The following is a 15,867-nucleotide window of genomic DNA, read 5'->3' as shown; positions in this document are numbered from 1 at the left end:
CTAAGCTTTAATTCCCATTTATTTCCTTTTCAAAACCCAGCAACCTTTCATTCTTTTTTTTTAAATAGAAGCTTTAACCCCTTCCCCTAGGGTTTGATTCAACATGCAGCCGCCTAAACCATCATTTATTTAATGGCTGACTATGCGTCAATGGCGACCAGACCTTGTCAACGGAGGACACGCCCACGGAGATCGGGTAAACACACTCCTTCTCCCTTTTTCTCTTTTTTTTTTAAAGAAAAAATCTTAAAATGTTGTGCTATTCTACCAAAAAACAAAGCAAAATCTGATGAAAATAATAATAAAAACAACCCTAGCCTGAATCTCCATATTTTCGAGACATGTGGGCTTTCATCGGTGTTGTTTCAAACACGCCTTTCGTTTTCCATGCTAAAAAAAATCACAAGTAGATCGAAAATAAAGAAAAAATGTGAAATCACCTTTGAATGACTTTTTTGATTTCTTTTTGCTATTCAGTATGCAGGTATTGTGTCTGTTTTCTCTTATTGCCCGTAAAAAACTTACAACGGCTATTACATGGCTTTATAGCCGAATGTTCCAAAGAAAAGTACAAAAATTTTGTTTCTTCTATTGGCTACTCCTCTGTTGCTGCCGTTGTTTTGTTTCCTTCTTGTAGGTACAGAGTCTGTTCGCATGCGTACGGGGTGTGGGCGTGGCGTACGAGGGCTGTGGAGGTATGGGACTGCTGTAGTGGGGGTATGGGGCCGCTGTAGTGGAGGTATGGGGCTGCTTCATGGTTGCGGTGCAAAACAAACAAAAGGGGGGACCTAGGGTTGCTGAAATGTTTTGTGTGTTGGGCTAGGTGCGCTTTAGGGTTTTTGTATTATTTGGGTTATTTAGTTTTGGGTTTGGGCCTTTCAATGTGGAAATTGGACCTGTTTTGATTTTTGGGCTGTTTAACATTGTAAATGGACTTGAATTTTGGTTATGTGGATCTTATTTTTGCTTGGGCCAAAAAATTGACCATTACAATCGATACATTTCCTTGATTATTGAAATTAATTGGGAAACACGAATGAGATTTTCGAAGTAATGTAAAGCAAATTGAGATGAAATAAAAATAAATAAATGGAAGAATTAAAACATATTGAAGCAAATAACAAATATGGCAATAATGTTAAAAATACTAACAATACATGCAAAGCTAAATGTAATTACAGTATCACATACGAGAACACAATGAATATACATATGTAAAGTGACATTAAGAATATGTACATAAAAACACACACACACACACATATATATATATATAGGTAGTGATAATGTTAGAAATATACTATATATATTATTTGAACTATACATGTAGTGATAAAATATATAATTAGTAATATTGAAGTATATACATAATAATAAATATTGAAAAGACGTATGTACAAAGCATATATAAAAATATATGTATACATAATATTTACATATATATATAAAATGAATATTGAAAAATTGCATGTACATTACATATATGAAAAATGTATATACATGATATAATATGAAAAATATAATAGAGTATTCTAAATACATGCATGAGATATAAAAATACAATATTAAAAATGTATACGCGTAGAAAATGCATATATAATATAACACTTAAATATTTACATAATATATACACATTGGGAATAATAATAAAAACCTATTACAATACGACATGGATATATACCTATATATGTACTAGAGATATATACATACATAATATGGGAATTAAAATACATAAGATGACATGTAATTTAAACAACAATATTGAAAAGTACATAATATAGAAAATATATACATGTAGCATACATTAAAAGAATACGTAGTAATATATAATATGAAAATAATACTAAAAAGTATATATATACATATACGTATAACAAAATAGGTACCATAATTGATATTAAATAAAATAATAATATACACATAATAGTAATACTAAAATAATGATGCAATATGAAAGATAAATATAATATAATAATATTAAAATAAAGTAATCAAAATAATATCATATACATATATTTACATATATAATAAAACCTATACTAATATTACATATAATGATAATTAAATAACAATAGTACATTAAAAATAATTATATGTGCATAATCAGGGTGTCAATAACAACAACAATAATAGAAATAATAATATTAATAATATTAGTAAAAATAATAATATATAAAAAATGAAAATAAATAAATAAATAAAATGAAAAAAAGGACGAAAATTAAATTAAAATCAAAGTTTTGGGGCAGATTTAAGAAGAAAATAAAAGAAAGGATCAGATTGCAATATGCGCGCAACATGGGAGGACCAAAATAGCAATATCCCCAGTCATTAAAACGCAGCGCTTAACACGGGGGTTAAATTGAAAACTATACAAAATTTCAGGGTCAAATTAAAATATAAAAACTTGATTGTAAAACGTTTAAAAAGCGAAAGGGCCGATTGCGCAAATAGCCCTTTCTTTTAAAAAACACTCCGATCTTGTCGGAGCGGGTCGGGTTGACCCAAACCGGAGCCCAAAACGGTGCGTTTTGGCCCCCTCTATAAGTCAAAATTTTTTTAAAAAATTCATTTTGCCCCGGGGGAGAGAAAAAAAGAAAGAAAGAAAGAGAGAGGAGGGGGACGGGGAGAAATCCGGCCAGGGGGCTGGTCACCGGTCCGCCACCGGACCCTCGCCGGTGCCGGCGTCGGCCACCGTACACGGTGGCCGGAAAGGTAAAAAAACTCTCCTTTTTTTGTTTTTTATTTATTTATTTATATTTTATGTTATTAATATATATATGTATTACTCGAAGATAAATAGTGATGAAAAAAATTTAAAAATCACCTTAAGGTCGAATCTGATTCTTAGCCTTTAGATCTTTAGATTCGGAGTTTAAACCTTGCTTTGGAGTCGCTGTTTTGCTTGTATCTAGGAAGCTAATATTTGTATTTGATTGAAAATTTCTCCGACCCTTTTACAAGATTTTGTTTCGGCTTTTATAGCCTATTTACATGCTTTTTTTCTATTATTTCTGTCACGTCTTCTGTGTTGTCCTTGCAGGGGATGGGTGAACGGCGGAGCAGGTGAGCATGGCAGATGTGACCGGTGGCGTGGGGGCACAGAGGGGAGGTGGGGGTAGGTTCGGCGCCTGTTAGGTTAGGGTTTCAGTTTCTGAAACCCTAATGTCTAAAATTGGGCTTCTGGGCTTGGGGTTGAGTGTTTAGGTTATGGGTAGATTTGGGTTTAGGTGGGTTGGGGCTGAATATTGTAAACGGGCTTGTGGGTAACATTGGGCTCCGGGTAGTTGATTGGGTAGGTTATTAGGTTTTAGGTGTAGGTTTGTAAAAAATGTAAATTAAGGTTAGTTTAGGGGTTTGGGCTTCTGTTGAGCTTTAATTGTAATTGGGTTTTAGGGATGGCCCAAAATTGACCTTCAACAAATACACTTAGGGTACTAGATTCAACATCTTACCATTGGAAATCCTCAATCTCTCCCCCAAACCTCTTGTCATTAGCTAGAAAACATCACCTGCACAAAATAGACAATGCAAAGGTTTGCATTGACTTAGCATATTCGACATAATAAGGTATAATAAACTTTGGTACCCAAACCATTATCAGGAGAATTCATGTCAGAGTTAGAGGAATCTGTCGGATAAAGATGGTAATCCTTGAAAAACTGAAATATTTTTACGAGTGTACCAGCCGAGACTTGCCACTTCCGATACGGTTGACTGAAATAGTGAGTAATGTAATCTAGAGGTTCCCTTTTTACCCCCGGGAGGCACTTTGTTACTCCAAATTTGAGTAGAAAGGAAAAGCATATGCAGCTTGTGGCCAACTCCTGTCATTTTGGAAGTCTTTTGTAAAATCTCGTGTCATATACTCACAAGCTCCTTTGTCTTGAAGACAAAATTTAAACACACTTTGTAGAGTGATATCAAGTGGGGCCACTAGTATCCCCTATTGATTCATGATATTATATTGTTGAGTGGCACTTAGACTATTTATCAGCCTCAAATGAAAGGTGCACTTAATGGTAAAAAGTCGTTCCCATTCGATTGGGAAGTCAAGCTTTCTACCAAACTTCAGCTCCACAAGAATATACTTGCTATAGTCAAAATTGATCCTAGTTGTCCCCCAAAGAAAATATTCTGTCTTTGGGTGGGTTTCTCACGGGTAGATTGCAAACATTCCCAAAAGTCTCTCGTCATCTATTTCTCTCAAGTAATAAATATATTGGAAGATGTGCTTGCAACATTAAATAAAATACCTAACTATCAGCCACCAAGAAATGTTTTGTCAGTTGCCCGAGCACTACATTGTAATCATTAAGCAAGTCTCGTATGAATTCAGAACGAGGGAATGTGAACCCTGCTTCAAGTAAAAATAGTGGGAGGTAGAAGTCAGGCTTCGCACTAGTAGTTGGGACCAAATATTTTACTCAAATGGTGAGTGCCTTCTGAGATGCTAAAATCATATTTATAATGTCTATCAATCAACCCAAGACACATTAACAACCTCTGCATCTCCAACTTGGTTTTGCTATACAAGTAGCTAAAACTTGTTATTGGTTTATCTTTTGTTATTTCGGGTTGCTTGATAATAACCCTTTATTCTTTCATCGCCTCTCTTGATGGCACATTATTAGACCGGCCACTACCTCTGGCCATATTTTCCTAAAACACCAAAAATCACTGGAATAAAGTCAAAAATGAAGTTTTGTTCCAGAAATCAAAATAAAAAAGACTAAAAATAAGAAACCACCACAACAATCACAAAAGAAATTTAGAGAACAAGAAACCTAAAAAGAAAGAACACAACTATTAAAAATTAACAACAAAGGGATTTCAACAATCGCAGAAGCAAAATGACATCAAAGAAGAACAATTGAAGAATATATAGAGGCTTCCTTAAAACAAACAGTTCTACTACCAGTCTGAAAACCAATGGCAACTCAACACATGTCGATAGAAGCTATCAGTCATCAATGCCTCGATTCTCCAGAAACAATTCCCAGTGGGCATTTATAGAAAAAATTTAGAAGCTTTCACAACGAATTTTCACTTTCCATTGCAAGTCACACCAACGTTCCTTACCATCCGTTATTATGATTCTCGTAGAAAGTGCAAAAATAATTTTTCTTAAGAAATGCCACTTTATAACCTCTCTCTCTTATTTTGAGGGGGAATATTGTTATACCTCCACCAACTAAAGACATGTGGCAACATGATAGGCCACTTGAGAAGTGACCTCCATCTGTACAGACCGGGTGGTTATTAGAAGTTCTGTCTCCCAATTTGAGTATCCGACCAAGTAAGACCAAGTAGGATGTAGGCGTTCAAAGAAGCTAGCTGGCAGTTTCTTAAAAGGATAGCACCACTCATTCTCCTTGGCATCCGATCTCCTATTGAGAATGTGATTCTTTTGGCAACCAAAGCCCACGTGGGTTTAACCACTCCGTACCATGATTTAAAAGGAATGACAGAACACGTTCTATCACGGACATCCTCTTCACACGTCCAATAATGATGGCGTGATAGCGGATCCGCCATTGTTAATGCTATTTAACATGGGACCTCGCCTATAAATAACCTTCAGGACGATGAAGAAGGGATCAACTCTCCAACATCCTAACCTACACTTTGCCACCTTGCTCTCAGTTTGTCTTCACCACTATCACCTTCATTCTCAGTATTCTTAGACTCTTAACCCAAATAAAATTAATTGACTTTCATCATCTCCACCACTCCTTCCTTGTAGATATGCTATCTTATCTTTGTTCATCCTACACATTAACAACATTTAATGATAATTTATGAAACATCATAATATTCACCAAAGGAAATTTGAGGAGCAGTCACAAACTTTGGTGAAACGGAATATATTTATTTTAAAATAAAAATTTGAATTTAAAACACCATTTTCTGTTAAACGGCCATTTTTGTTTTCTTTTTAAGGACCAAAACATTTTATTTTTGGTGCTTTCTCATGTTATATACATATACTCATGCATTCAAGTAATATGATAAATTGCATTAAACAATTATAAAACATATATATAGAGAGAGAGAGAAATAATGTTTTTCAAATAAGCGCATACTGAGTTAACTAGCATTAATGCATCATGATTTATTAGCATGCATTGTATCATACTTTATAAACAATACCATATATCACATGCAAATAAATAATTTGTGATGTTATTTGGGTATGAAATAAATAATCTGTGTACAATTCTAGTGATTTTATTTAAAAAAAAATCTTTACACTTAACGTTAATAATTGAATTTATTGAATTGATCGAATCTTTTAATATTAATAATTAGTATTTTGTGTATTTACGATTTGAGAATTTATATATAATAAATAATTATTTTTAATTATAGTATAAAAATTGAATATAAAATTATAAAATTATAAAATTATAATATCCAAATTTTATAAGATTTTAGTTATAAACTAAAATTAAAAATACGAGAATATTAAAAGAACAAATAGATTGAGAGATAGTTTAAACCAATTATTTAAACCAAAGAGAAAGATAAAAGAAATCAAATTGGTGTGTGAATGGAGAGATAGTTTGAGTGGCGAAACAAATTAGGAGGTTGGTTTGACAGGTTTAGAGTAGAATGGTTTTAGGGGCAATTTTTTTGGTTAAATTCCTTTATTTGGGATCACTTCATAAAAGCAATAATATTTACTTTTAAAGTTCCAATACTATGTGCATGGTACGTCGAATGAATAGAATTACACCTTATTAGTTGGTACGCTTTTAATTGTAGAAAAAAAGAGAGGTTAAAATATTAAATAAATCCTCCAAAAATAATTAAAAATAATTAAATTCTTCATTGAAAAGTGTACCCAATTGAATTATTTGAATAATGGTAGTTTTGCATTAAAAAAATCATGATTTGTATTCAATTAAATCTCTTGAATTTATTTTTTCATTGACGAGTTGTGAAGTGTTGACATGACATGACATGACAAATTAATGTGGCTGTTGAGATAAAAATGATGATGTGGCAAGTGACATGGCAAGTTGACGTGAAAAAAATGATGATATGGACTTAACTGATTTTTTATTATTTTACTAAGACTTAATTAATTATTTAAGTAAAAATATTATAATTCTAAAAGTTCTATTTCTTTAAAAGTATAAATTATTATAAAATAATAAAAAATTAAATGTTATAAAGTTGTTTTTAGAAAAAAAAAATATAAAATTTAACAAACTTATTAAAAATTTAAAATATTAAAATTTAAAAATTAGTACACTTTTTGTTTTCACATACAACCTCCACTTATCTCTATCAACTTCCCTCACATTTATCCTTCTTCAACTAAAACATTATTACCCATAGCTTGAGGTGTTTATGCGCCTAACCAAGCTTAGGCTCAATTTAAAAAAAAAAATATTCCAAGCTCAAGTTCAAATAGACTTGGCTTGCTGAAATAATTTGGTTTCACTATTTTAAGAATAATAAAAATATTTTTATTTAAATTTAATTATAAAATATATAAATTATTATTATAAATTTATTTTTATATAATTTTTTAACAATAAATCAGATCAACACATGAACACCTCTATCCATCAATCACCTTAAGTCATCAACCACTGATCCTCACTTCAATCTTCCCATTTCCCTGTTCTAGAAACCAAAAACTCCAAACAATAAAATAACAGTTTTTTTATAAATTTTATAACTTTTTTAATATTTTAAAGAATTTTTAAAGAATTTTTAAAGAATTTTTTATTTATAAAATTTTATAATTTTTTAATAATTTTTGTAACTTTAATAAATTGCTAGTTTCTTTTTGTAATTTTTTAAATAATTTCTAAAATTTTATAATATTTTAATATATTATTTTTAAAAATTAGGATTAAATGGTTGATTAAGCTCTTGTATAATATAAAAAATTAATTAAGTCCAACATGCCAACTTGCATTGTCAGCTGCTACGTCATTATTTTCCCATGCCAGTCGCCACATTAGCTTGTTGTCGAGGACTTTTCAACAAGGGGCTTAATTGAATTTTAAATTATTTTCGAAGAGCTTATTTGATATTTTAGCCAAAAAAAAATATTGAGACGAGTTCAACTTAGTGGGTGAGGTTTTAATGAAGAGGAGTCTTTAAACTATGGAATTATCTGTATGTAAGATTTGTTTTATATTTATTCTTATTTAGGTTTTATTTATGGCATTGTTCAGATATTAACGGGTAAATTATGTAATGACTTTTTTTATATTTATTTTGATTTAGGTTTTATGCATGGCATTGTTCAGATATTTTGTAGTTATTATTCCCATTATGTTTTATAATGATTGATTTGAGTTATAATTTATTATTTATATAAAAAAGTAATTCTAATTATTTAGATTTATTTATAATTGTAATTAGAGGGTTCCTCAATAATTAATATTATTTGAATCGGATCGAAATGATTGTTTGGATCATGGAATTGATTTAGAAAGTGGTTTTAAATTGGTTATATCGGGAACCAGTACGAACTGAGATTTTTAAAAAATTTTAATCTGATTGGCGAACCAATGATCTAATCGGTTCGACCACTAGTCTAATTTTAAAAACATTGTCAACAACTTGAATTTTAAATTCAAAAAGTTCATTTAATTATTTAGAAATATTAAAAACAATATTTTATTTTTACAAATAGATAATAATATGGGTGAATCCAAATTTAAAATTTGTTGTCAAATTGTTGATTGAATCTTAGTTCGGATAACATCGTTATTATTACTAATGTAATAGAATTTGAGTTCGAGCACGAGCATGAACATAAGTATGCTGAAGCACATTTATCCTCTTATTTAAGAGTTAGAGGTTATAGGTAGTTTTAGTTATTGTATCAAAAAGTTGTTGTCAAAATTCTTTGGTAAAAAGACTTTTCTTGTCCTTCTCAATTTCAAAATTGAGCATATTGGTCCGTTTAAAAAAATTAAAGCAATATAATCCCTGTTAATATCAAAAGTGAGCAATTAAAGATAATTAATTTCAGTGTTAATGTCTTCTATCAATTGTACATAATTTTGATTGGTAACATAATGAATTTAGCCTTCGATGTTTACATATTTGGTCATTTTGACCTTAATTCTAAAAAATTCAACAAATTCAATATTAACATTTAGGCCTTTAAACAAATGGTGCGAGATAGATTCTTAAACTAGGACCAAATTAACAAAATATGTAAATTTTGAGGGCTAAATTTATTATTATACCAATTAGAATCATGTATAACTAATGAAAAATATTAACTCGTAATTAATTATCTTTAATTGCTTACTTTCTAAGTTAAAAGGGATTAAATTGCTCTAACTTTTAAGAAGAATAATTTATTCAATTTCAAAATTGAGAAAGGCCGAAGAGATTTTTTACAAATTTCTTTAAATTCATTTTGAATTTATTTTTTTCAAAGTAAATATATATACAACCATAAATATATGTTTGAATTATTAAAAAATAGAATTAAATTAATATAAATATATAAATATATAAAAGAAAATCAGAATATACCAAACAAAATACACCAATAACAATTATCGTGATAGGATTTATAACTTAAAAACCCAAAACCTCAAATTTTGCCCATAATACTATAACTTTATTTAAAAAAGTGAAAAGATAACTCATGTCAAAGCTCTAATCCAAAATGAAAAAAAAAAAGGAAGAAAAAAGAATGAGTAATGGAATGGGTAAATCACAAATCTGAACAGGTAGGACAATAAACAAGTGGAGGTGGTCCATATGGCTCTCAATGGTTTCCCATCAAAGGCTTAGAACCACAAAAATCTATGATTTTGATCCTCCAAATTGCAACTTTGCCACAAAATAGAAAGAAAAACGAATGTTGATGATGCACTGCAATTGGTTGAGGTTTGAGAAGATACGGATTTCTTATTAATGTTATCAAAAACAATGAATAATGGCTTTTATAAGGGCCACCCTGTAATTTATTTAAATTTTATTTAAGCATATAAAATATATAAGGATTTTTTTTGTCTAAACTTAAACTTTGTTGAAATGCCCTCAAACTATTTATATAAAATTATCTTTTATTAAAATTAAATAATAATATATAAGTTAAAAAAGTCTTTAAAGCTCTTCAACGTTTCAAAAAAAATAAAAATTAATTAAGCTCTTAATATTTTTTTTTCGCATTTAATTGAGCTCTTGAACATTAAAATTTCAATTAATCAAGTCTTTTGATCTTTAAAATTAACGGTCAACTATTAAAGAACAACAACAACTGTTATGGGTGGTTATTTTTGTCACGTGGCATGTTAGGATTATGCCCATGACGAAATATAATGTTTTTATATTTAAAATAATTAAAAAATCATAAAAATATAAAAAATATAAAAAACCATAAAAAATTATGAAAATTATAAAATATATAAAATGTGAAAATGAATTATAAAAATTAAAATGACACAAAATTTATATAAATTATAAAAAATATTATAAATTAAAGAAAAATAAAAAAAAAATTTGTAAAAATATGAAAATATAGAAAAATATTAAAAATATTATAAAAATATAGAAAAGTGCAAAACTTATAAAATATGGAAAAAATATAAAATTACAAAAAAATATTACAAGATATTCAAAAATAATAGAAAATTTAAAAAATTATATGAAATTAAAAAAATAAAAAATAAAAAATATTATTACAAACTAAGAGAGTTATAACAAGAGAGAAGAGTAGAAAATGAAAAGATGATTCAACTTTCACTTTAGGATACAAAAAAGCTTATACATGCCCTCTATTTATTTATAGGGCTTCAATCACCATAAGTTACAAAGCTATAATAAAGATAATTAATGCACCCTGTAAATTTTTAAAGGTTACAAGAGTTGTAAGAAAATGAACTCTTGGGGGTTATGGGAGTTATATGGGCATCCATTTTACAACACTCCCCATTGGATGTCCATTAACAAAAAAACGTGCTTCATTAAAATCTTATTAGAAAAAACCCTATGGGATAAAAATCTAAAGATGGAAAAAGAGTACACAATCTTGTATTACAAGCTATCTCCTTAAAAACTTCACCAGGAAAACCTAGTGAGACAAAAACCTTGATTAAAGGACAAGAGTACAACGTGTTTTAGACTCCCCCTAATGACAACATCGCAATACATTTTTGAGCCAACACATTCCAATATTGTATACTAGTCTTTCAAATGTTGTGGTTGACAATGCCTTGGTAAAAGGATCAACCAAATTATCACTAGAACGAATTTGTTGAACTTCTATATCACTGAACTTCTTAAGATCATGAGTGAAGAATAATTTTGGTGAAATATGTTTCGTTTTGTCATCTTTTATGTAACCACCCTTCAATTGAGTTATACATGTTGCATTATCTTCGTATAAGATAGTTGACATCTTTTCTTGCAGAGGCAAATCACATATCTTCTGGATATATTAGGTTAACAACCTTAGCCAAACACACTCTCAACTTGCCTCATGCATTGCAATTATTTTTACATGATTTGAAGAGGCAAGAGCTAATATTTGTTTTGTTAAATGTCATGGTATGGTTGTACCTCCTCATGTAAATAAATATCCCATTTAAGATTGACATTTATGTGGATTTGATAAATATCCTGCATCAACATAGCCAACAAATAGAGATCTTGAATCATTTGAATAAAATAAATACCAATAGTTCCTTCTAACATATCTAAATATATGTTTAATTCCATTCCAATGTCTATGAGTTGGAGAGGAACTAAATCTTGCTAACAAGTCCACAGTGAATGCTATATCAATTCGTGTGTTGTTTTCAAGATACAACAATGCCCTTGTGGCACTTAGATATGGTACTTCAAGTCCAAGAAACTCTTCACCATTTTCCTAAGGATGAAATGAGTATTTACTCATATCTAGTGATCTTACAACTATTGGGATACTCAATGGATGTGTTTTATCCATGTAAAATTTTTTAAGATCTTTTTTGTATAAACTGAATAATAGACATGAAAATTTTTTTCTCCAAGATTGCGAAGCATCCTGTTCTTGTTTTTGCTGATTGGTGCGTCCATCTTTATTCTTTCTAAAAAAGAATAATTGTTGGTTGTGTGGGAAGGGTGTCCCAAATTACGGTGGGTCTAGTGTTTGAAGCGGTGGCGGGTTGCGAGGGAGTATGGCTGTGAAACATGGATGGCTGTGGTCTCTCTAGCCCATAGGAGGTCCTGCATGGTGGAAAATTCATTGGTTTCGTAAAGGTTTTGTCGTTTATTTCAAATTTTATATTTTTCTCATTAAAGATTTGTAGAGATATATGGTTTTGTACGTCTTTTTGCATGGTTTTTTGTTTTGCAATGCATGGCACACCATCAATAAAAGATTTTGATTTTGACTTTATGACGACTTATTAAATAGATTTTCCTTTGTTTCGGTTGGCATTAAAAAATTGTAAGTAGGTTATATGTTTTCTTTTTGTTATTTCCATTATATTAGGGTTTTACTGATATTTCTAATTTTAGAAGTTGTTTTGTTTTTTGAGTTTTTGTCTTTCGCTTGTGTGGGTGGTTTTATTTTATTTTTTTCTTTTTCTTTTTTGTTTTTGTGCCCTGCCTGGGCGTGGGGTTTTCTGGAGTTTATCTTGGTGAGTGGGGTTTGTGTTTATTGGTATTTGGATTTCTATTTGTTTCTCGTGTTTCGCAGCTGGGTTTTATTTGTTTGTTGTTGTACAGAGCTTTCTTGAATTATTTTTTGTGTTCCTAGGAGTCTACTCTCTTCTAAAGGATGGAATCATTGGCTTCATCCTTTTTGGTGCACCCGGGGAAAGGGAATCTTTGTGGAGTCAAAGATCAAAATGGATGAAGAAATCAACGTAATGTTAGAAAGATTGAAATTCTCGAAAGAAGAGTCGACTAGAGTTATAAGCACCAACACCGAAAACAATCTTCAAGGTTTTGAAGCATGGGCGGTGGGCAAAATAATGGCGATAGAAAAACCTAATAGAGAGGCGATGTGCAGGGTTCTAAGATCGTTATGGTTTACTAAATAAGCTGTACATTTTGTAGCCCTTAATGAAGGAGCAACACTAGCCAAATTTGGATGCCTGGAAAATAGAAACAGAATCCTCAACCTTATGCCATGTCTGTTTGATAACTGCCTTTTCGCCATGATGCCATTCATAAAGGGTAAAAAAAATTAATACTTATGCTTTTAACCTTTCTCCTTTTTAGCTGCGTATTTACAATATTCATTCGAAATATATGAATCGCCAAACTGCTCTAGATATCAAAAATGTTATAGGAGAACTAGTGGCGATCGACTGGAAAGATAGGAACGGGGGTTAGACCGAATTCTTGAGGTTAAAAATAAAAATCAATGTGTTATGTCCACTGCGAAGAGTTGTGAGGTGGGTGGGAATAGATGGGGTTGAAGTTATCTGTGCTCTAAAATATGAACAATTATTGGCATTCTGTTATGTGTGCGGACTCATCGGACATACAACAGGAAAATGTCCAAACAAAGAGGAAACCATCGATTCTAACAACTTGAACTTACAATATGGGATTTAGCTAAAAGTAAATACAGTGGCTCAAAACCAAGACAGAAGCATATGGAGAAATGGGATCGAGATAGTGGCAACTAATGGATTTCCAAATGAGGCAAATGATGAAAGCAAGATGGACACAAAGGATGAAAGTGAGAAAATATTGCAAAAAGGCAAAAGAAAAATGAGAGATTAGGACTTGACATCCAACTCACCCATGGATAAAAAAGCTCATAAGTCAGTGAGTGATGGCTGGGTTGATTCAAAAGTAAAAGAAAAAGGCAAAGAAGCTTGAATGGAGACCTTACGGAGGAAAGCCCATCCAAAATAGTGAGGCAAAAGTTATTGGATAATATCTCACCGTGTAAGGCGGCGGCTGGGGATCAACCCCGTCAATAAAAATCCTTGGTTGGAACTATTATGGGATTGGGAACTCTGCGACAGTTCGCGAGTTGAAGCAACTCCTTGTTGCTAACAATCCAGATGTTATCTTTTTATACGAAACTAAAGTTCATTCTAATAAGTTGTTTCATAGCTGTAGCAGTTAATGCGGTTAGCAAAAGCGGGGGTTTAATGATGCTTTGGAAATAAGGCATAAGAGTTGAAATCACGAACTACTCTAGGAACCGTATTGACTCCCTGATCCACTTTGACAATGACAACGCCATTAGGTTCACTGGTTTTTATGGGAATGCTGATCCAAATAATAGAAAAAGTTCCTGGGAATTGTTGAAGAGGGTGGGGAGGCATGTGAAGGAAATATGGATTATAGGGGGGATTTTAATGCAATCCTTAACAACTCAAAAAAGGAAGGTGGCAGGAGGAAGCCGAAAGCCTTGATGGTTGACTTTGATGAGATTGTGGATGAGTTATCTTTGGTTGATTTGAAGACTAACAATGGGTGGTTCACTTGGGTCAATAATAGGGAATGCATGACTATTGTTAAAGAAAGACTCGACCGCTTCATGATTTTGGCCAATGAAGTTACCAAATTCCCTTTCATTGAGACTAAGGTGATTCGTCAGTCGAATTCAGACCATGACATTAATTTGCTGGATGCCGAAGGCCGTAAGCTGAAAGTTGGGCTGAGAGATCCTAGGGTTATGTTTAGGTATGATTCTTACTGGGCGAAAGAAAATGAAGCTAAAAATATTATTAAAAATGTTTGGTATGATGACACAAAAGATATTATGGATAGAATAGAAAAGGTGGGTCAGGACCTTAAAGTTTGGCAGTATAAGAAATACAAAGAGATGAGCAGCCAGATTGGTAAGCTTAAATCCAAGATAAATAGTGTCATTGATAATCTTAGAAGGCTTTATAATGGTAACAGGCTCAAATCCATGAGGAAAAAGCTTGGGAATTTGATGGACAAAGAAGAGAAATATTGGGCTCAGAGATCAAGAGTAAATTGGTTGAAAGAGGGCGTTAGGAACACCAGTTCTTTCATGTAAGAGCTTCCAATAGAAGGAAAAAAAATAATATTGAGAGGCTAAAAGATATTCATGGGTATTGGAAGAACAACACCAAAGATATATGTACGGCGGCCAGGAAGTATTTTCAAAATTTATTTGGGTCAACTTTACAAACAAATGATGATCTAAATGTTGATTTTATTGAAAATTGCATTTCAGGGAAGATGAATGAGAAGTTGCTGGAAGAGTTCAAAGATGAGGAAATTAAGAGAGCTTTCAACCAAATAGACCTGAGGAAAGCCCCGTGCATTGATGGTTTGTCAGGTAATTTCTACAATGAGCATTAGGACGTGGTGGGAGTTGATATTTTAAAATTGTGCCATGAGATTTTAAGAGGGGATAAAAATGTAGACAGCCTCAATGAGATCGATTATTGTTCTTATTCCTAAAATAAAAAATCCTATTGATATGACTATTTCCGGCCGATTAGTCTATGCAGGGTGGTAGACAAAATTATTGCTAAAATTCTTGCTAACAGGTTGAAAGATACTCTTCCGAAGAGTATTAGCCAAAATTAGAGAGCCTTTGTACCCTGATGAATGATCTACGACAACATATTGATCTCCCATGAGCTAGTCTATTACCTTCAAAGTACTAAGAATGGTCCAAACAAGGTATTTGTAATCAAACTCTACATGAGCAAAGCATATGATCGGGTTGAGTGGAAATTCATTGAAGCGGTTATGATAAAAATGGGTTACGCGGAGGCTTGGGTGAAAAAAAGTTATGAGCTGTATTCGTTTGGTTCGATATGTCTTAAAATGCAACTCTAGCAGGCCTCATACAAGGAGACCCTCTCTCTCTATCTTTCTTTATTCTACATGGAAGCCTTTTTTAAATTGCTTAACCGAGCTTAGAATGAAAATATGTTAAAA

The 15,867-nt window shown here is 31.5% G+C and overlaps 1 protein-coding gene across 1 annotated transcript; it reads left to right on the top strand.

The window, feature by feature from the left end:
• The first annotated feature begins 14,278 nt into the window (after window positions 1–14,278).
• On the top strand, window positions 14,279–15,279 carry LOC121211363 (uncharacterized). The gene is made up of 2 exons (XM_041084118.1): window positions 14,279–14,957; window positions 15,152–15,279. The coding sequence occupies exons 1-2, from the start codon at window positions 14,279–14,281 to the stop codon at window positions 15,277–15,279; spliced, it is 807 nt and encodes a 268-aa protein (XP_040940052.1).
• Window positions 15,280–15,867: the final 588 nt, after the last annotated feature.

The sequence above is a fragment of the Gossypium hirsutum genome, chromosome A12, assembly GCF_007990345.1.
Source record: "Gossypium hirsutum isolate 1008001.06 chromosome A12, Gossypium_hirsutum_v2.1, whole genome shotgun sequence".
In the NCBI taxonomy this organism is placed as follows: domain Eukaryota; kingdom Viridiplantae; phylum Streptophyta; class Magnoliopsida; order Malvales; family Malvaceae; genus Gossypium; species Gossypium hirsutum.
This window is presented reverse-complemented; position numbering and strand designations above follow the sequence as displayed.

Excerpts from the sequence above, each read along its gene's own strand:
- LOC121211363 (XM_041084118.1), top strand. The coding sequence starts at position 14,279 with ATGGATTATAGGGGGGATTTTAATGCAATCCTTAACAACTCAAAAAAG. Across the intron at positions 14,958-15,151 it reads AGAGGGCGTTAGGAACACCA|GGAAGATGAATGAGAAGTTG; the intron begins GTTCTTTCATGT and ends ATTGCATTTCAG.